Source organism: Lithobates pipiens, unplaced genomic scaffold, assembly GCF_037356315.1.
Source record: "Lithobates pipiens isolate NorthernLeopardFrog02 unplaced genomic scaffold, aLitPip1_a1.2 Scaffold_24, whole genome shotgun sequence".
NCBI lineage: Eukaryota > Metazoa > Chordata > Amphibia > Anura > Ranidae > Lithobates > Lithobates pipiens.
The window spans coordinates 16072723-16094251 of NW_027507786.1; the positions used below are offsets into that span (position 1 = coordinate 16072723).

The following is a 21529-nucleotide window of genomic DNA, read 5'->3' on the forward strand; positions in this document are numbered from 1 at the left end:
TCCTTCCCAATTCATCCTTTAATGGCTGACTTGATGTATGAGGACTGGGGACATCCCGATAAACTGTTTACTCCTCCCAAGAGGTTTTCTATGAATTATCCCGTGGAGGAAAGTTTCACCAAGAAATGGGGGGCCCCATCTGTTGATGCGGCTATCTCTTGTGTGAATAAAAACCTAACTTGTCCTTTGGATAATGCGCAGGTATTTAAGGATCCAGCTGACAAAAGGCTGGAAACCTTGTTAAAAGCCTCCTTTTCCATGGCCGGCGCTGTGGTGCAACCTACAGTCGCAGCCGTAGGATTGTGTCAGTTTCTTAAGGAACAGGTCAAACAAATGTTTGAACTCCTCCCCAGCGAGGAAGTAGTGAAATATGCAGAGATGCCTCACATCTTATGTTTCATAATTGATGCGATTTTGGATTCTGTCCAACAAGCATCCCGTTTGTCCCTTATGTTGGTACACATGCGTAGGGCTCTATGGCTAAAAAATTGGGCCGCTGAGATGTCATGCAAAAAGCATTTGGCTGGGTTCCCATTTAAAGGGGAACGTTTGTTTGGAGAGGAACTAGATAAATTCATCCAAAATATCTCAGGAGGTAAATCTACACTCCTTCCAGTCAAGAAGAGTAAGCGTCCCTCATTCAGGCGTACTCTTTCTCCCGAAGCGTCAAGCTCTAAACAGTGGCGACGGCCTTCCCAGCCCTCCGCTGCTAGAAAGCCTCAGGGCCGAGCCCAGGGACAGAAAAAGACTTGGGGGCGGAAGCCTGCCAAGCAAACCTCCAAGACCTCCTTGTGAAGGGGCGCCCCCGCTCGGCCGAGTGGGGGGAAGGCTCCTGCAGTTTGCAGGCGCCTGGCGGGAGGAGATTCAGGACAAATGGGTGATCTCTTCGGTATCTCTGGGCTACAGGCTAGAATTTCAGAAGATTCCACCCTTTCGTTTTCTAAGGTCAAGGATCCCCAAGGATCCAATAGAGCGGAAATCGCTACTCCTGGCCTTAGATCAGTTACTATCCCAAGGTGTGATAGTAGAAGTGAGCCCGAAAGATCAGGGTTCAGGTTTTTATTCGAATCTCTTCACCGTCCCAAAACCAAACGGAAGTGTCAGACCTATCTTGGATCTGAGAGACTTGAACCGGTTTCTACACATCCAGACCTTCCGGATGCAGTCTATACGCACTGTGGTTTCCTCCCTGCAGGGAGGAGAATTCATGGCATCAATAGATATCAAAGACGCATATCTCCACGTGCCAATATTTCCCGCGCACCAGAAGTTCCTAAGGTTCGCGGTAGAGCAACGCCACTTTCAATTTGTGGCCCTGCCATTCGGCCTAGCCACGGCCCCCCGAGTCTTCACGAAGATTCTAGACCCTCTCTTAGCAACCTTAAGAGTTCAGGGCATAGCCGTCATGGCTTACCTAGACGACTTGCTTCTCGTAGAGAGAACTATAACGAGCCTAAGTCGCAGCGTCACCAGTACGCTAGAACATCTGGGCCGCCTAGGTTGGATTATAAACCTAGAAAAGTCGTCTCTGCAACCGACCACCAGGTTGGATTACCTGGGTCTCATTATCGACACCGCTCAGGGCAGGGTGTTCCTTCCAGGGCCAAAGGCCTTGGCCATTGGAGATCTGGTGCGCCTAGTTCTGGGCAGAAGATCTCCCTCTATTCGTCTATGTATGAGACTATTGGGAAAGATGGTCGCCTCATTCGAGGCCGTCCCATTTGCCCAGTTCCACTCAAGGCCCCTGCAAAGATGCATCCTTGCGATTTGGAACAGGAAGCCCCAATCCCTGGATCTTCCTATGCGTTTATCCCCCCGGGCACGCAAGAGTCTGGTTTGGTGGTTACAAACCAGAAATTTGCTAAAAGGCAAAACATTTCTTCCCCTCTCATGGAAGATTGTCACAACGGATGCCAGCCTGACAGGCTGGGGAGCCGTATTAGAGGGAACATGCTCGCAGGGAAAATGGTCTGCAACCGAAAGTCTGTTGCCCATAAATATCCTAGAGATTCGGGCAGTTTACATGGCACTCAGAGAGTGGTCTCACAGACTGCGAGGCTTCCCGGTTCGGATTCAGTCCGACAATGCCAACGCGGTGGCTTATATCAATCACCAGGGCGGTACCAGAAGTCTGGTGGCCCAAAACGAGGTGAATCGCATACTTGTCTGGGCAGAAGAGCATGTTCCGTGCCTCTCTGCAGTCTTCATCCCAGGAGTGGAGAATTGGCAGGCGGATTATCTCAGCCGCCAGCAGTTGTGCCCAGGAGAATGGGCTCTGCACCCCGATGTGTTTCGAGACATATGTTACAAATGGGGCACTCCAGACGTGGATCTTTTTGCGTCCAGATTCAACAGGAAACTGGACAACTTTGTGTCAAGGACAAGAGATGCACTTGCTCAGGGGTCAGATGCTCTGACGGTTCCCTGGAATCAGTACAATCTGATCTATGCCTTCCCCCCGAACCCGCTACTGTCACGGTTCCTGGGAAGGGTCAAGAGGGAGGCGAAGTCGGTCCTTCTAGTGGCCCCGGCTTGGCCCAGGCGACCATGGTTCGCAGAAATCATGAAGCTAGCAGTGGGCAGGCCATGGACCCTCCCCCTCCGGCCAGATCTGCTCTCGCAGGGCCCAATTTACCATCCTGCTTTACGCAGTCTGAATTTGACGGTCTGGCTGCTGAGACCCACATTTTAAAAGACCGTGGTCTTTCGGGGCCAGTCCTTTCCACTCTGGTCAATGCCAGAAAGCCGGCCTCCAGGCGTATCTATTACAAGATCTGGAGGGCATATGTTTCCTGGTGTGAACCCAGGAGATGGCATCCCAGAAGGTATGTCATTAGCAGAATCTTGGCCTTTCTCCAATCAGGCCTTGAATTGAATTTGGCCATAAGCACCATCAAGGTGCAGATTTCGGCCCTGTCGGTCTTTTTTCAAAGACCGCTTGCATCACATTCCCTGATACGGGCCTTTATCCAGGGGGCTATGCGGATGAGACCGCCAGTCAGACCTCCGGTATGCCCATGGGATCTGAATTTGGTTCTCTCGGCCTTAGTAGCCCAACCATTTGAACCTTTGCATCTTGCTTCGTTAGTCCTCTTGACAAAGAAGCTAGTCTTCCTAGTAGCCATATCCACGGCTAGAAGGGTATCAGAATTGGCAGCTCTTTCTTGTAAAGAGCCCTATCTAATTATCCATAAGGACCGGGTGGTTATGCGTCCCAACAGGTCCTTTCTACCTAAGGTGGTTTCAGGTTTTCATCTGAATCAAGATATAATCCTACCATCCTTTTTTCCAAATCCTCAGTCCATAGAGGAAGAATCCTTACACACTTTAGATGTGGTTAGAGCAATCAGTCTTTATCTTCAAGCAACTGCTCAGATAAGAAAAACTGACTGCTTATTTATTCTGCCAGAAGGCCCTAGAAGGGGTCAGGCAGCGTCAAAGTCCACTCTCTCGAGATGGATCAGACAGGTTATTTCTCAGGCCTATAGCTTAAAGGGGAAGATTCCTCCTTTTCAGGTGAAAGCGCACTCTACTAGGGCTGTCAGTGCTTCTTGGGCAGTGCATCACCAGGCCTCCCTGGCTCAGATCTGTAAGGCTGCGACTTGGTCATCAATCCACACATTCACCAGATTCTATCAGGTGGATGTCAGAGGGCAAGAGGATATCGCCTTCGGGCGCAGTGTACTGCAGGCTGCAGTTTAGGTCCTCAGGTCCCTGGCGGTCTATGCTTATGATCTGTGTCTCCCTCCCCTCAACCTGAGCATTGCTTTGGGACATCCCACTATGTAATGAAGCTCCTGTGTCCCGTGATGTATGATCAAGAAAATGGGATTTTTATATACAGCTTACCTGTAAAATCCTTTTCTTGAGAGTACATCACGGGACACAGGGCTCCCGCCCCTCTTGGGTTTTACGTGGTTCTTATTGCTTTGCTACAAAACTGAGGTGCCTCCCGGATGGGAGGGGTTATATAGGGGAGGAATTCTCCTTAATTAGGGTCAACCAGTGTCCAATCACCAGAGGTGCCTATATAACCCACTATGTAATGAAGCTCCTGTGTCCCGTGATGTACTCTCAAGAAAAGGATTTTACAGGTAAGCTGTATATAAAAATCCCATTTTTACCGCCACGGATTGCATGCAGGCCTGCCTCTTCTTCTCCTCCTCCTACTCCTCGCCCTCTCCTCCTCGGCTGACTCCTCCTTTTTCGCTGCTAGCGTCTCTTCCACTGCGCCGCCCAAGCTCCCCAGAACCTATTCGACGTGCCAGGTGAGACGTTGCCATGCTGTGTTGCATCTGTTGTGCCTGGAAGCCAAGAGCCACACTAGCCCTGCATTCCTTTCAGCTTTACATCCACAGGCAGATCAGTGCTAACACCGCTCAATTTGACACTTGGTAAAGTGGTGTGTGACAATGGTACCAATCTGCTTAGCGCATAGAAACAGGGCAAAATTACGCATGTGCCATGCATGGCACACGTCTTAAACTTGGTCGTGCAGAGATTCGTTGTCAAATACCCTGGGGTCCAGGACATCTTGCGGTAGGCAAGGAAAATCTCGGCCCATTTCAGAAGATCTTACACGGCCTTGGCTCGCCTTGCTGACATACAGCGGTGACACAATCTGCCGGTCAGACGTCTTATTTGCGATGGAACTCAACCTTCTATATGCTTGATAGACTGCTCCAGCAGAAACGTGCAGTTAACGTCTACCTTTACGAACTCTGCGGCAGAACAGGTTCTGGGGATCTGGTTTTTTTTTTCACTGTGCCAGTGGCTGCTCATGCGTGACGCATGCAGACTTCTGTGGCCATTTGATGAGATCACCAAACTGGTCAGTCGCAGCCATGGCACCATCAGTGACATGGTACCTTATGCATAGTTGTACGTGGATGGGGAGAGGAGAACGAGGAGGGCAGCATTATCCTGGATGATGAGCAGGAGCAAGGCCACCACACCACGCTTCCAGTTTAGGGCAAATGGGGGCTTTCATGCTCCAGTGTTTTAACAGGGACCCCCATATAAAAAGCATAAGGGTCAAGGACCAGTACTGGGTGGAAACGCACTTAGACCCCTGGTATAAACACAAAATTGTTGAAATGTTACCACCGTCACAGAGGGCTGTCAGAATGGAATACTTCTAGGCCTTGCTTTGAGAAATACTGCATTCTGCTTTTGCGTGCTCTGGCAGAGGAGGAATTCCCACTCCCAGAGAAAGAGTTGCGGGTACCAATCCAACAGCGCCTGCAAGAAGTGGGCGGTTTGAAGATGTGTTGGTGACTTCGAATATGAGGTCATTCTTTCAGCCCACCCATCGACAGGTGTCATCCAGATCCAGCATCAGGGAATGCCTAGACCGACAGGTGTCCGACTACATCGGGTTAACGGCCGATGTGGATGCTCTGAGGAGTGATGAACCCCTGGACTACTGGATGGGCAGGCTTGACCTCTGGCCAGAGCTTGCCCAATTTTCAATGGAACTGTTGGCTTTCTCTTCGTCCAGTGTCCTGTCCGAAAGGACGTTCAGCGCAGCAGGGGGGATCGTGACCGATAAGCGCACTAGCCTAGCTCACGACACTGTTGACTACCTCACATTTCTAAAAATGAAGGAGGCATGGATCTCGGAGGAATTCAACACGTGTGACCAGTAGACCATGTATATCTCTTTAAACGATTTATTTAATCTAGCACACAGACCTTTTTTCTACATTTGGCTCACTTCCTTGTACAAAAAAAGCACACCATACTATATGCCCGTACCCTCCTGTTTGAAGAGGTTGAGTGGTGTCATATTTTTGGGGCCCAGCAGCGAGTTGCTGGTATCAGTGCTGGTGTCAGTGCTCTCTATCACGGTGCTGGTGTCAGTGCACTCTATTACAGTGTTGTTGTCAGTGCTCTGATGGGTGGCACTGATATGTCTTACTGATAGTGGGCGCTGGTAGGTGACACTGATGGGCACTGGTAGGTGACACCAATGGGCACTGGTAAGTGACGCTGATGGGCACTGGTAGGTGGCACTGATGGGCAGCACTGTGGATGAGGCACTGACTGGTGACACTGATAGGTGGCACCGTGGGCACTGATAGGGGGCACTGTGGGTACTGATTGGTGGAACTGTGGGCACTTGAAGGCGGCACTGTTGTGCACTGGTAGGTGGCACAGGTGGGAACAGATAAGCTGGTGGCAGCTCTCCTTGATTGGGACCGATGTCCCTCTGACAGCCGCTGGTGAATGGCTTTTTTGTTTTGTCCTCACGCTATTAGCGAAATAGCCGATTATCGGCTCTGTTTACATCACATGATCAGCTGTCATTGGCTGACAGCTGATCACGTGGTAAGGGGTCAGGATCACCCCTTATTTCGATCTGTGATCAGCCGAGTCTCATAGACTCGCTGATCACAGAGTTCACCACTGCAGGCCGCTCAAGAATGGGAGAACATCTTTTGATACCCTTCCTGCAAAGTAGGTCCACAATGTGCCCATCATTCAGCTATAGTGCGGATCTGAAGAAGTTAAATGTAGTAATTCAGTAACCGTGATATATAATATATTATGGAATGTGTTTACTCTGCAGTTGAACTTGTGCTTAAAAATTATATCAAATTGGAATGTCGGTACAAGGAAAGGAAATGAAGACCTTTTTCTACAGTTCACTGTTGAGAACCATGTTTTTGTTAATGGGAGTTTGTTTACAAGATCTGTCGGGAATATCCTTAGTGATGGGATTGATTATTGGAAACTTACAATTAATTCTACTTTAATTAAATGGAAAAATAAGAAAAATCAGGTAAAGCTATATGAGATTCTCTAAGGTCCTACAGAAAAAAGTCTTAAAAATGTGGGTCATTCATATCATAATTATCAACTATCAGAACTATTACCTCCCAGGAAGGACTCTTCTTTTCCCAAGCTATAGCAAGAATTATGTAAGAGTCTTTTCTCCAGCATTTCTCTCCAATGCCGCGTACACACGATCAAACAATCCGGTGGAAAAGTCAGACGGACTCAAGTCCGCCGGACAATCCCCCCGTGTGTGGGATCCGGTGGACTTTTTTTACCCAAAAGTCCGGCGGATTAAGAAAGTAGTTTTGCACCAAAATATGTCCGCCATGTGTGTGCTAGTCTGCCATACTTTTGAAATGAACAGACTTTTCCTGCACAGAGAAAAGTCCGTTCATTTTGAGCGCGGCTCCAGGTAGCCGGGACCAGCGAATGAGGCGTCGCTGGCCTCGTCACCTGGTATGGAAGCTCTACGCCCAAAAAACAACATGGGGGTCCTCCCCCTAGATCCATATCAGACCCTTATCCAAGCACGCAACCTGGCCGGTCAGGAAAGGGGGTGGGGACGAGCGAGCGCCCCCCCCCTGAGCCGTATCAGGTCGCGTGCCCTCAACAAGGGGGGGTGCTTTGGGGAAGGAGTGGGCCACGCGGCCCCTCACCCCAAAGCACCTTGTTCCCATGTTGATGAGGACAAGGACCTCTTCCTGACAACCCTGGACGTTGGGGTCTGCGGGCAGGGGGCTTATCAGAATCTGGGAGCCCGCTTTAATAAGGGGGACCTTGGATACCTGCCCCCCACCCTATGTGAATGATTATGGGGTACAATGTACCCCTACCCATTCACCTGTGAAAAAAAATGTAAATAAAACACAACACACAAGGGTTAAAAATAGTTTATTGCACAGTTCCGGGGGTCTTCTTCCGTCTTCGGGAGTCTTCTCGCCGGACTCCTCTATATTCTGCTCTTTTGCTAGCTCTTTTACTAGTGGAGGAGCCCGGCTTTCTTCTTTGCTGCCGTTCGGGGGTCTTCTTCCGACTTCGGAGGTCTTGTCCCCCTCTTCGGGGGTCTTGTCCCCCTCTTCGATTCTTCTTGCCGGGCCTCCACACCTTCTTCTAGCTCTTTTACAAGCGGTGGCTCGGTCTTCTGTCGCCGCTGTCTTATTCTTCGTCACCGCCTTCTGTTCTTCTGTTCTTCTCTTCTTTAGCTGTTGCCTCATCGCTGTTTCTGGCCACGATGACAGGCACGCGGCGACTTATATAGCGACATCGCCGGAAGATGTCCCCGCCCATTATGACGTCACAGTCCCAGAGGATGCTATGACTGTGACATCATAATGGACCTAGGGGGGGACCCCACGCCTTTTTTTGGCGTAGAGATTCCCCTTTAACTCCATACCAGATGACGGGGCCAGCGACGCTTCCTTCTCTTCTCCCGGCTACCTGGAGCCGCGCTCAAAATGAACGGACTTTGCTCCATGTGTGTGGGCAAGTCCGTTCATTTCAAAAGTACGGCGGATAATCCGGCCTAGTCCGCCAGAAAAGTCACGTGTGTGGGCAGACCTGCTCGTTCGGACGGTCCGGCGGACTTTACGGCGGTTTGTCCGCCAGACTAAGTCCGCCGGATAGTCTGATTGTGTGTACACGACATAAGGCCTCATACACATTATTCGATTTTCTGCAAATTTTTGTCAGATTTACCAAAACCATATAATATGAGGTCAAACCTTAATGCCGTGTACACATGATCAGATTTTCCACCAGCAAAAGACCGATGAGAGCTTTTGGTCGGAAGTTCCATCTGACTTTTACTGGCGGAATTCCCACCAGCAAAATATTGAGAGCATGTTCTCAATTTTTCGGTCGGAAAAAGTTCTGAAGCATTGAACTTCATTTTCTCGGTTCATCATGTTGTACGCCATCGCGTTCTTGACGGTCAAAAGTTCAGAGAGCTCTTGTGTGACCATGTGTATGCAAGTCAAGCTTGAGCGGAATTCCGTCTGAAAAACTTGGATGGAAAATCCGATTGTGTGTATGCGGTATAAGAGTTTCAATTTGTATGCAATCAGGCAAGCCCTTGTGCTACATGGTTTTGGTAAATCTGAAGACAAAAATCTGCAGAAAATCTAATAGCGCGTATGGGGTCTTAAGCCTTACAATGCGATTGTTGTCCAGCTGAGCGTCTGATTTTTGTCAAAAGGGCGTGTGCCAGGATCTTGTCTTGTATACTAACGTGACTCAATTGTCGTGCCATAAACACGAACATAGTGACATACTACGAGGAATTTGAGATCTTGCACGCCACCCTCTTGGGCTCCTTTCATGTTTGGTGAGCATTGATTCTGAGCATGCATGTTTTTACTTTTCGACTTTTGTGTGACGGATTTGTGTACTGATCATACGAAAATAAGACACCAAGCCGTTGTCCGACAAAAATTTACTAGCATGTCACCCAACATTTGGTCATCCAACATTTGTTAGCTGAAAATTGGACAACAATTGTAAAAGGAGCACACGAATGGTAAGATTTTAGGACAACAGTCTGTCAACAGACCATCCCCTGCCAACAATCGAACCGTGTGTACAAGGCTTAAGTCCCTTTCTGTCTCCTGTGGGATTTCTGGAAATCATGCTATCAACTGATAAATAATATTAGGATCAGAGATTTGTGCAGGCCACTTGAGTTCCTCAAAACCAAACTCATAAAATCTGATTATGTTGCAATAGAACTATATCTCTCCCAAACTTTGACATTGATTCTTTGTGGGATGATGGTAATATATTCAAGGGATCATTGATAGGCAAGGGTAAGTTTTCAAATAAACATAAAAGTAAACATATAAATAAAAATAAGCGTGGAGATACAAGATGCATCATGAAAAGGTTGTAAGTGGCAAGAATGGGGTACCAGGGGGAATAGAGGCAATGGGTGCTAACAACACGTGCCCTTTGGGTATATCCACTATGTAAATCTCTCCATTGTGAGCTACATGGACCAACCCCTAGGAATGACAATGGCAACTTCCACTTGGACACTCCTGGAGAGGAGAAAAATTGATGTGAATCCCATAGGGTCACTACCAAGGAGCAAGAAGCTACCACACTTAACTCCTGTACACACTATACAAAAATCAGATGTGAAAATTTGTAAGACGAGCTGTTGTGCTGATTTTGGATCATTAGTACAGTGCTTTCGACAGCCGATTTCACTTTTTCATCAGACAAATGCTGGATGAGCAGACTAGTACATTTTTGATGAAGGACAGCTCAACGTCTGATTTTTGGATGGTCAGTACAGAAATCGTCACGCAAAAGTCGAAAGTACAAACACACGCATGATCGGAATCTAGGAAAGACCCAGAAGAGTTCGGTCTGGTAAACCAGTGGTCATCAACCCTGTCCTCAGGGTCCACTAACAGGCCAGGTTTTATGTACTACCTAGGGGAGATGCAGACTAGAATGCTGCAATCACGGAGCAGCAAATGATAACCCTTGTGATGTATTTCAGTTATTTTGCATACTTGGCCTGTTAGTTGGCCCTGAGGACAGGAGTTGATGACCACTGTTGTAAAATACCATTCGTAACCTAGAATTACCATTTGTGGCGCAGCAATTGATGAAATGTCAAAATACAATGCACATTCTCATCTTCTTTAATAGGATAATAGCTAATTTGCTGGTGATACCGATGTAGTTATGCCAAATGTATTTTAAAAGGCATTTGTTTTGTATGATCTGAAAATCGCAAATCAACGCTCACCAAACTTCTACTAACACAAAATTTGCAGAAGGGGACCAAAGGATGGCGCTCGAGAAATTAACTTTTTCTTTATACTCTCGTAGTACGTCACGAAGTTCGTGTTTGTCAACAAAATCCTGCACACGCACTTTTGACAAGAATCAGATTCTAAGTCGTACGACAATCGAACCGTGTGTATGAGGCTTTACATTTTATTTGGGGGCCAAATATATGTATCAGTCAACCTCAATCACCTTTTCTAATGGGTAGATCCCCAAGTGTAGAGGGGGGTGAAAAGAAAAAGAAGAGGAGTGGGACCAGATGAGGAGGAGAGAGAGCCCAAAAAAGGAAAAATCTAGCAATCAGTCACTCAACTATTGCAATTTTTTGTATATTTAGTTGGGTTTACAGAAGTGGAAGAAATTTTTCTCATGTAATAGTGTACCAATGCTCCATCTTGAACCCCACCCCCATTACATCTGTATGAATTGTTTATGGATCTAAAAAAAATCATTAGAAATCTTACTGTGAAAATGTATTATGCCATGATGGGTGGAAATAACACCAGGGAAGCAGAAACACTGGCAGAAAGTGAAATAGGCTATAATGAGATGTTAGCTTTGGATATTTTGGAGGAACACTGGGAAGAAAGGAAGTTGGAGGAAATTGAATTGCTGGAGAAGGCGATAGGAGGAAACTTTGAGGGTGAACTATAATGCCCCGTACACACAATCAGAAATTCCATCAGAAAAAAGTTGAATGGTTTTTCCAACAGAAATATTCCCCTCAATCTCGCTTTGCATACACACGGTCACACAAAAGTTTATTTTTTTTTTTTCGACCGTCAAGAATGCGGTGATGTACAATACTACAACGAGCTGAGAAAATTAAGTTCAATGCTTCCGAGCATGCGTCAAATTGTTTCCAAGCATGCGTAGGAATTTTGCACGTTGGAATTTGTACAGACAATCGGAATTTCTGATCGGAACTTTTTACCTGCCAAAAAAATAAAGAGTTGTTGAAGTCCACAGTCAGCAAATGGTTTCCAAGTTGAAGAATCTCAGCACAATAATTGCTCTCCATAGGAGAAGAGATTTCATCTGAGAAAGTAGGATAGAGATGAGATTACATCTCTTCTAAAGTGTGAATTATACATTTGAAAACTTATAAAAAAATATAAAACATATATTGTGCTTTCTGTTAGGTTCCAAAATCTCAGTGCTCAATAAGTTGTCTCCCAGGATACCGGAAAGTTCCCGGCTTCGCTGTGTCTCCGTGTTGTCATAGCTGTGTCCTGTGTTCATATGGAGAAATATCAAATATTACAGGTAATGGCTCTGAAATATTACTGTGGGTATGCTCTTATTGTATGTATTGACTCTACAGAACATTAAAAAGGCCAAATTGTAACCTAGAAATAAACAACTTAGCTGATTTGATATGTTGACACACATTAATATTTGATTATATTAATATATATAAACCAAACAAGATATCTTGTAAGTGATCACAGTGTTCATTGATTTTATTTTGTTTGCCAGATAGTGAAAACTGCATGAAATGCCCCGACCATGAATGGCCAAATGAGGACAGAACTCGCTGTATTCCCAAGGAAGTAGAATTTCTTTCCTTCACTGATGACACACTCTCACTAGTATTTATAATCCTCTCACTGTTGTGTTTTGGGAAGACTCTTCTAGTTCTCGTCATTTTTATTTTACACCAGGACACTCCAGTTGTGAAAGCCAATAACAAGAGCCTCAGCTTTGTCCTCCTGGTCGCCATCATGTTGGGTTTCCTCTGTGTGTTCCTCTTCCTGGGTCGTCCTGTGGATGTAACCTGCTTGTTACGCCAAGTTTCTTTTGGAATTCTCTTTACAATAGCCGTATCTTCTGTATTGGCCAAGACTATTATGGTTTGCATTGCCTTCAAAGCCACCAAACCCAACAGCATGTGGAGGAAATGGATTGGAGTAAAACTGCCCATCTGTATAGTCTTAGCTTGTTCTTCTGTTCAGGTTATAATCTGTGTTAGTTGGTTGTCCATCTTTCCTCCCTTCCAGGAATTGGACACACACTCCTACCAGGAGAAGATCATCATTCAGTGTAATGAAGGGTCAGTTATCGGGTTCTACTCTGTTCTGGGATATATGGGGATCCTGGCTGCTGTCAGTTTTATTATAGCTTTTTTTGTCAGGACATTACCGGACAGTTTTAATGAAGCCAAATACATCACCTTCAGCATGCTGGTGTTCTGCAGTGTCTGGATTGCCATGATCCCGGCCTATCTGAGCACCAAAGGGAAATACACGGTGGCTGTGGAGATATTCGCCATACTGATTTCCAATAATGGTCTCTTATATTGTATATTTCTTACAAAATGCTTTATAATTCTCTGTAGGCCAGAACTGAATACAAAAGACTATCTGCACAGTAAAGGAAATATATAAAAAAACTCTTTTATTTTAAGATATCACAAAATGTGTAAAGTTATGCAAATGATACATCACTTTTTGATTTGGCAAAGTTGAAAAAAGTAATATAACATTTTAAATCCTACTTATAGTGTAAGAAAACATCATGCAAAAGTAAAAAAATCTAATATAAAGTATGTCAACTAAATTTAAATACGTAATAAAGAATCCAATCATCCAGATATGCATGCTTCCAAATCATTAAAAACCACAAAAAAAATAAACAAACACACAGCCATAAAACCAGACATTTGTACTGGTACCATAAAACCTAAAGTGTGAACTCCACACAGATATGAAAGACACACATGATTACATCTCTGTAATAAATAATACATCATTAAATTTCTTTTCAATTGCTAGAAGTGTAAGTATCTGAATCTGATGTAGTTTTGACCTCTTTTGGTCCCCTGACTGCAGATGTCCAACCGGGAAAGGGGGAAGAAATACAAGTAGCCAATCGCTTTTACTGAATTATAATTTGAAAACCAGCTATTTAGGATTGGGTTAGGTCTTGGCCATTTTGCATCTGTGATTTATTAGTACCTTTTTCAATTCCTGATCAGTTTTACTGAATTATACGAAGTAAGCTGATAGAAGTGATATGTATGTACACAGCATTTGGCACGCAAGTCCGAGTACAATCCTCCTCACTCCTCTTTCCCTCTGTAAAGCTAAGCAATAGGTTTCAATTATAGGCGGAGTGTCTGAAGAGATGCAATCCCATCCTTATAGCTGTCTAGGCGGGGGAGACTCTTATTCTATTACTATGCATGATAGCAGAGTTATTAAACAGAAAAATATTGATTATTAGGCCTTCATTCCCAATTCCAAGATGGCGGGAGGAGCCAAGGGCCCATGCTAAAGATGGCAGGGGTGCTGTTGGTTACCTGATAAACATGTGGTGGCAATATATACAGGCATAGACATCCCATTTCCCCATAAGTAAGCCATGATGGGTGTGGTGAAATGCACTGGGGGTAGAGCTACATGCTTTTTGCATGTTTGTTTTGTTGAGCCCAGCAATATATATATTGTAAGGTTTGCACATACTGTAAAACCTTGGTTTGAGAGTAACTTGGTTTGAGAGTGTTTTAAAAGACAAGCTAAATGTTTTAATACATTTTGACTTGATATACAAGTGATGACTTGATATACAAGTAGCGTCATGTCACAACTAAGAGAAGATAGGTGCCTCTAAGTGTAGCAATATGGTTACATTTAATGAAGGTACAACATTTAGCAACTCACATGGCCGATGATTAAAACAGGAACATCTAAGTGTCATGGTTATGCAACAGTTTTTCTGCTTACCTGTTCTCATGTGTTTATCTAGAGACCAGCCGACCCTCACCTGTCTGCTTTTGTAGTCCATCCTCTGGCTTGGCTCCACCCTAGCTCCTATCAGGGAGCTCTATATTAACCTGTGCACTACAGGCCATCCCTGCTGATCAACCATTGTGTATTCATTGTGTGTTTGTCTTCCTGGTTCCTGCTTGCCGTGTGCTCTTCGTTTGTCTCTATTACCGACCTTGCGTGTTCTCAACGATTCCTGTCTGCTTGTGGCCCCGACCTTGGCTTTGTCCCTCACTTTCCCTATCCTCCTGTTGTCTGCTGTGGGTGTGAGCTGGGGGACCCTGGGGGTCGCGACCTGGAGCCAGTTGCAGCCAAGTCCATCCTCACCACTGGAGGCGCTGGTGAACACCTGCTGGCTCTTAGACTCCGCGCCCCAGGGAATCCTACGCTCTAATCCCAGTGGGATCTGACTCCCGTCCGCAGCAGTCAGCCATAGGGTCCACAACCTTGCGGTGCACTCCTGATCTCTACGGTGTGCATCTGTCACCTCGCCTCAAGGTGACCTGGCACTAAGTATACACGCATCCGGGGTTAGGCTGTCCACATAGACCATCCTCCTCACCGCCATAGATTTTTTCTCTTCCACGCTGCGATCCATGAGCCGTTCAATCGCTCTACTGCGGGGTAGTCTTTCTGGTCACGATTGCAGACTCACAGCCGTGAGAGTTGGCAGTGAGAACGGTCTATGTAGACATCTTTACCCCGGATGCCTGCATACTTAGATGTGCCCCTTTTAATCATCGACCATTTGAGTTGCTAAATGTTGGACCTTCATTAAAAGTAACCATATTGCTACACTTAGAGGCACCTCTCTTCTCTTTTATACTCTGCTGGATTTTGCTACTAATTCCCTTGTGGAGGCTTCCATTTGTGGATGGACATTTTACGGTTACACAACCTATCACCATGATTTAATCTTTTTATAGGGACTTTAAACTGAAGGATCTATGAATAAATTGTTGTGGAACGAATCATTTGAGTTTTCATTATTTCTTATAGGGAAATTTGCTTTGATATACAAGCGCTTTGGATTGCAAGCATGTTTCTGGAACGAATTATGCTCGCAATCCAAGGTTTTTACCTGTAGTTACAATTTGAGATTGCAGCGGACATATGCGTTTACATTGTGAAAGAACTTTGACCCATGATGACACATCCATCATGGGGTACAGGACAGCCAATTGAGACATTTCAGCACATGGACAATTGGACATTCCCCCTACCTTATAAATAGACCTGATCTGGTGGCCATTTTACATTCTGTTTTTTTTTCAGTGTAGGGAGAGATTGCTGTGTGGAGCAGTAATAGACTGTAATGACACAAATCACTAGCTATTAGGTGCACAAAAGTCCTTTTAAGGACTGGTATAGGTGTACAGTATATAGGGTTCTGATGCACTGCTGCTGACTGCTGTGCTGCTGATTGCCGAGTGCACTGCTGACCAATTCTGCAGCTGTCTTTTATCAGTGTAGGGACTAAGGGACCGTCTGCACATCACTAGCTACTAGGTCCACAAAGGTCCTTTTAAGGACTGGTATAGGTGTACAGTATATAGGGTTGTACACGTGTAAGAATAGTATACTGCTCTGCACTGCTGTACTGCTGACCGATTCTGCAGCTGTCGTTTATCACTGTAGGCAGGAACAGCTTGGTTTTTGGAGCAGGGACAGTCTGCAATTCACTAGCTACTAGCGAGCTACTATTAGGTCCACAAAGGTCCTTTTAAGGACTGGTATAGGTGTACTATTTGGTGTGCAGTATATAGGGGGGTAATACGAGTATAAAATACTTGCACATATAGAAAGCATAGTATAGTGCATTTCCACTGTGCAGCATTGTGACTGCTGAGCGGTTCTACAGCGATACTACAAAGAGTGAAAAACGCAATTAAAAAAAAGTATTATAACTGGTGTGATAGACCAGTGGCCCCCAAAAACGACAGATTGAAGCAGAGTGTTATATACCTTCTTCCAGATACATACTGCACTTCTCTAGAGACTTTTGTGACAGGGTCATTTAAAAAATGACAGGCAGAGGAAGAGGCAGGCCCTTCCGCAGGGGTGGTAGGGGTAGGGCAGGAGCAACAGGCTTGAGCCAAATTGGCAAATTGCAGAAGGTGCATGTGATTACATCAAAGGATGCACCAGACTTGGTTGAGTGGCTCACTCATCCTTACTCTTCTGTACCCTCCTCATCCTCTCGATCTGCACCCTCTTCACTCTCTGCTGTGTGCACCCCCAAAGACACTACCACCATCACCACCACCTTCATATACTTTCCGCTTGAGTCAAGGGAATTATTTTCCGATCCATATCAAGACATTTCCAATGCCCAGCCATTATTGGCATTGGATCAGGAAGAGGAGGTAGCAACAACCGCCACTCAGCAGTCTGACGACAGTACCCAGATCAGCCCAAGGAGGAGGTTGGTCCCTAGTGTTGCTGCCTACTCTGAGATCTATGATTATAGCGGTGGGGAAGGTGACGTCGATGATGACATGTGTAGTGATGCCACGTGGGTGCCCACAAGAAAGGAAGAGGAGGAGAGTTCAGATTGAGATATGGACCAGCAGATAGGGAGGAGAAGCAGGAAGAACTTAGATTGCACAGAAGGGACAAAGCAGACTGCTAATGTATCAGGAGCAAGGCATCAACCATGTACGGTCACATCTGGCGCTCCCAGGATGTTGGCACATGGCTCCACAGTGTGGGCTTTTGTTAACGTGTCCGCTGCTGACAATAGTGTTGCCATCTGCAATCTTTGCAGTCAACACATAAGTCGCGGTGAGCCCAACACTCACCTAGGGATGACCACCTTAAGAAGGCACATGAGCTGCCATCACCAAGCCCAGTGGGAGCAACGGAACCCACAAAGCCACACTCTAGGCTCCCACCGTCCAGCCTCATCTTCTACTTCTCCTTCTCCTCTCTCCTCACAATTGTCCTCCATTCCACCTTCCATCATGCCATCCTCACGTTTTTCTGCAAAAAGGCAGGCTTCCGTGGGCCAAATGTTCGAGCGTAAAAAAATGATGATGCCGGATAACCGTCTTGCCCAATGATTGACGGCTGGCTTGTCAGAACTGATAGCCCGCCAACTACTGCCATATAAACTGGCGGACCCGGAGGCCTTTTGAAAATTTGTGGCCATGGGAACACCATAATGGAAGGTCCCAGGAAGGAAGTATATCTCATGGAAGGGCATCCCAGAGCTATATAGCCATGTTCAGCAGCAAGTGAATGTATCTCTGGCACACAGTGTCGGTGCCAAGATATATCTGACCACAGACACGTAGTCTAGCAAACACAGCCAGGGAAGGTATATAACTTTTACTGCCCACTGGGTAAATCTTCTGACGGCCGTCAAGTATGTAACCTGTGGCACCCGTGTAGATTTGGTTTTACCGCCACGGATTGCATGCAGGCCTGCCTCTTCTTCTCCTCCTCCTACTCCATCCTCCCCCCTCTCTTCCTTGGCTGACTCCTCCTTTTCCGCTCGGCCAATTTCAGAAGATCTTACACGGCCATGGCTCGCCTTGCTGACATTCGGTGGCGACACAATCTGCCGGTCAGACATCTTATTTACGATTGCCCGACACGATGGAACTCAACCTTCTATATGCTTGATAGGCTGCTCCAGCAGAAACGTGCAGTTAACGACTACCTGTACGAACTCTGCGGCAGAACAGGTTCTGGGGAGCTTGTTTTTTTTTACCCGTGCCAGTGGCTGCTTATGCGCAATGCATGCAGACTTCTGCCGCCATTTGATGAGATCAACAAACTGGTCAGTCGCAGCCATGGCGCCATCAGTGACATGGTACCTTATGCCTTCGTTATGGAGCATGCATTGTGTCCTGTCATTGATCAAGTCATGGAGGAGCAAGAGCAGGAAGATGAGGAAGTTGCAATGCTGGATGAATTCCCAGGGGGGCTACTCTATCTGAGACAAGTCAACAACAGGAGTCTGAAGAGGAGTCAGAGGAGGATGGTGCCAGGCCTTGTTTCGAGAAATGCTGCATTCTGCTTTTGCGTGCGCTGGCAGAGGAGGAATTCCCACTCCCAGAGAAAGAGTTGCGGGTACCAATCCAACAGCTCCTGAAATAAGAGGGCGGTTTTAAGATGTGTTGGTGAATTCTCATATTAGGTCATTCTTTCAGCTGATCCATCGACAGGTCTCATCCGGATCCAGCATCAGGAAACGCCTAGACCATCAAGGGTCTCACTCCATCAGGTTAACAGCCGATGTGGATGCTCTTAGGAGTGATGAACTCCTGGTCTACTGGGTGGGCAGGCTTGACCTCTGGCTAGAGCTTGCCCAATTTGCAGTGGAACTGTTGGCTTGCCCCTCATCCAGTGTCCTGTCCGAAACGACGTTCCGAGCAGCAGGGGGATCGTGACCAATAAGCGTACTCGCCTAGCTCATGACAGTGTTGACTAACTCACATTTATAAAAATGAATGAGGCATGGATCTCAGAGGAATTCAACACATGTGACCAGTAGACCATAAGTATGCATAACTCTATAAACTATTTATTTAATCGAGCACACTGACCTTTTTTCTACCTTTGGCTCACTTCCTTGTACAAAAAAAAGCACACCGTACTATATGCCCGTACCCTCCTGTTGGAAGAGGTTGAGCGGTGTCATATTTTTGGGTCCCGCAGCAAGTTGCTGGTATCAGTGCTGCTGTCAGTGCTCTCTATCTTGGTGCTGGTGTCAATGCTCTCTCTCTATCTCGGTGCTGGTGTGGTGTCAGTGCTCTCTAGCTCGGTGCTGGTGTGGTCTCAGTGCTCTCTATCACGGTGCTGGTGTGGTTTCAGTGCTCTCTATCACAGTGCTGGTGTCAGTGCTCTCTATCATGGTGCTGGTGTGGTGTCAGTGCTCTCTATCTTGCTGCTTGTGTCAGTGCTCTCTCTCTATCTCGGTGCTGGTGTGGGTTTCAGTGCTCTCTATCTAGGTGCTGGTGTGGTCTCAGTGCTCTCTATCACAGTGCTGGTGTCAGTGCTCTCAATCACAGTGCTGGTGTCAGTGCTCTCTATCTTGGTGCTGGTGTGGTGTCAGTGCTCTCTATCTCGGTGCTGGTGTGGTCTCAGTGCTCTCTATCATGGTGCTGGTGTGGTGTCAGTGCTCTCTATCTCGGTGCTGGTGTCAGTGCTCTCTATCACGGTGCTGGTGTCAGTGCTCTCTATCTCGGTGCTGGTGTCAGTGCTCTCTATCACGGTGCTGGTGTCAGTGCTCTCTATCACGGTGCTGGTGTCAGTGCTCTCTATCACGGTACTGGTGTCAGTGCTCTCTATCACAGTGCTGGTGTCAGTGCTTTATATTATTGTGCTGGTGTCAGTGCACTCTATCACGGTACTGGTGTCAGTGCTCTATATCACGGTGCTGGTGTCAGTGTTCTATATCACAGTGCTGGTGTCAGTGCTCTATATCACGGTTCTGGTGTCAGTGCACTCTATCATGGTTCTGGTGTCAGTGCTCTCTATCACGGTGCTGGTGAGAGTGCACTCAATCACGGTGCGGTTGTCAGTGCTCTCTATCTCGGTGCTGGTGTCAGTGCTCTCTATCACAGTGCTGGTGTCAGTGCTCTATATCACAGTGCTGGTGTCAGTGCTCTATATAACAGTGCTGGTGTCAGTGCTTTCTATCATGGTGCTGGTGTCAGTGCACTCAATAACGGTGCTGTTGTCAGTGCTCTCTATCACGGTGCTGGTGTGGTGTCAGTGCTCTCTATCATGGTGCTGGTGTGGTGTCAGTGCTCTCTATCTTGGTGCTGGTGTCAGTGCTCTCTATCTCTGTGCTGGTGTCAGTGCTCTCTATCTTGGTGCTGGTGTCAGTGCTCTATATCACAGTGCTGGTGTCAGTGCATTCTATCACGGTGCTGGTGTCAGTGCTCTCTATCACGGTGCTGGTGTCAGTGCACTCAATCACGGTGCTGTTGTCAGTGCTCTCTATCACGGTGCTGGTGTCAGTGCTCTCTATCATGGTGCTGGTGTGGTGTCAGTGCTCTCTATCTTGGTGCTGGTGTCAGTGCTCTCTATCTCGGTGCTGGTGTCAGTGCTCTCTATCTCAGTGCTGGTGTCAGTGCTCTCTATCATGTTGCTGGTGTCAGTGCTCTCTATCTCGGTGCTGGTGTCAGTGCTCTCTATCTCTATGCTGGTGTCAGTGCTCTCCATATCAGTGCTGGTGTCAGTGCTCAGTCTCTATCGCTGTGCTGGTTTCAGAGAGTGAGGTAGATAGCAACAGATAAGCCAATCAGCAGGCAGTGCCAGCACCATGGCTGAGGATCAGCACTGGACTGGCACCTCTGGACAACTGCAGTGGAGCCCTGCATAGGTGGTGATAAGGGCCGGGCAGAGGGAGGGGCTCAAGCACAGGTTGGCACACTGGGACACTGGCACAGGACTGCGCTGCCCTGACTGTGGCACTGATCATTTCTTGCACCCCTTCATAGCCTGCCCTGACCTTGCCTCTCCTCCATGGCCTTCATGTGCTCCTGAATTGTCAAAATTTCACAAATAAAAAAAGAATTCTTGTCGTTGTCGATCCCAGATTCACTTAATACTTTTTTTTATGTCAGTGTCCATGTTGTGGGACTATGTGTGCACAGCTAGTAAGTATTTTGTGGCTGAAAATATGACCTGTAGGTTTTTAAGGTTCGCCAGCCATTAAAGTCAATGGGTCTGCTGCAAACTTTGCGGTTCACGAACTTTTGGCCGCGCCAGCAGTTCGTGTTCGCGAAACGTCCCATATGAAGTTTGTCCATCACTATGGATTACCTTGGTGACCTTAAAAGGCGCCAAAGGAAATTTTTGTTGAAACTTTTAGATTATGCAATGGGCCACAATTACTTTTGGTTTGAGGACATTTATTATTTGCAGAATAGGGGGGTGGCCATGGGGGCTAAATTTTCTCCATCCATGGCAAATGTATTTATGGCCAAATGGGAGGAGGATGTCACCTATATGAATCCCAGACCAGAGTTTGTTCTGTGGAGACACTATATAGACTACATCCTCCGCCTTTGGGATGGCGACTTAGAGTCGCTTAATTCCTATGCGACTGAGCTCAATCTTAATGAGGCATAATTCTGAAACACTAGTCTAGTAAATCTGAAATTCATTTTTTAGATCTGAATATTAAAATTATGGAGGGTAAAATTACTACATCTACTTTTTTAAAGAGA

The 21529-nt window shown here is 46.5% G+C and overlaps 1 protein-coding gene across 1 annotated transcript in view; it reads left to right on the plus strand.

The window, feature by feature from the left end:
* Window positions 1-13151, plus strand: part of LOC143929683 (vomeronasal type-2 receptor 26-like) — a 37338-nt gene extending 24187 nt beyond the window's left edge. Inside the window, exons 2-4 of the mRNA XM_077453626.1 lie at window positions 6572-6784; window positions 11718-11841; window positions 12055-13151. Coding sequence (XP_077309752.1) covers window positions 6572-6784; window positions 11718-11841; window positions 12055-12962 — 1245 coding nt within the window. The 3' untranslated portion in view covers window positions 12963-13151. The remainder of the gene's footprint in view (window positions 1-6571; window positions 6785-11717; window positions 11842-12054) is intronic.
* The last annotated feature ends 8378 nt before the right edge of the window (window positions 13152-21529 follow it).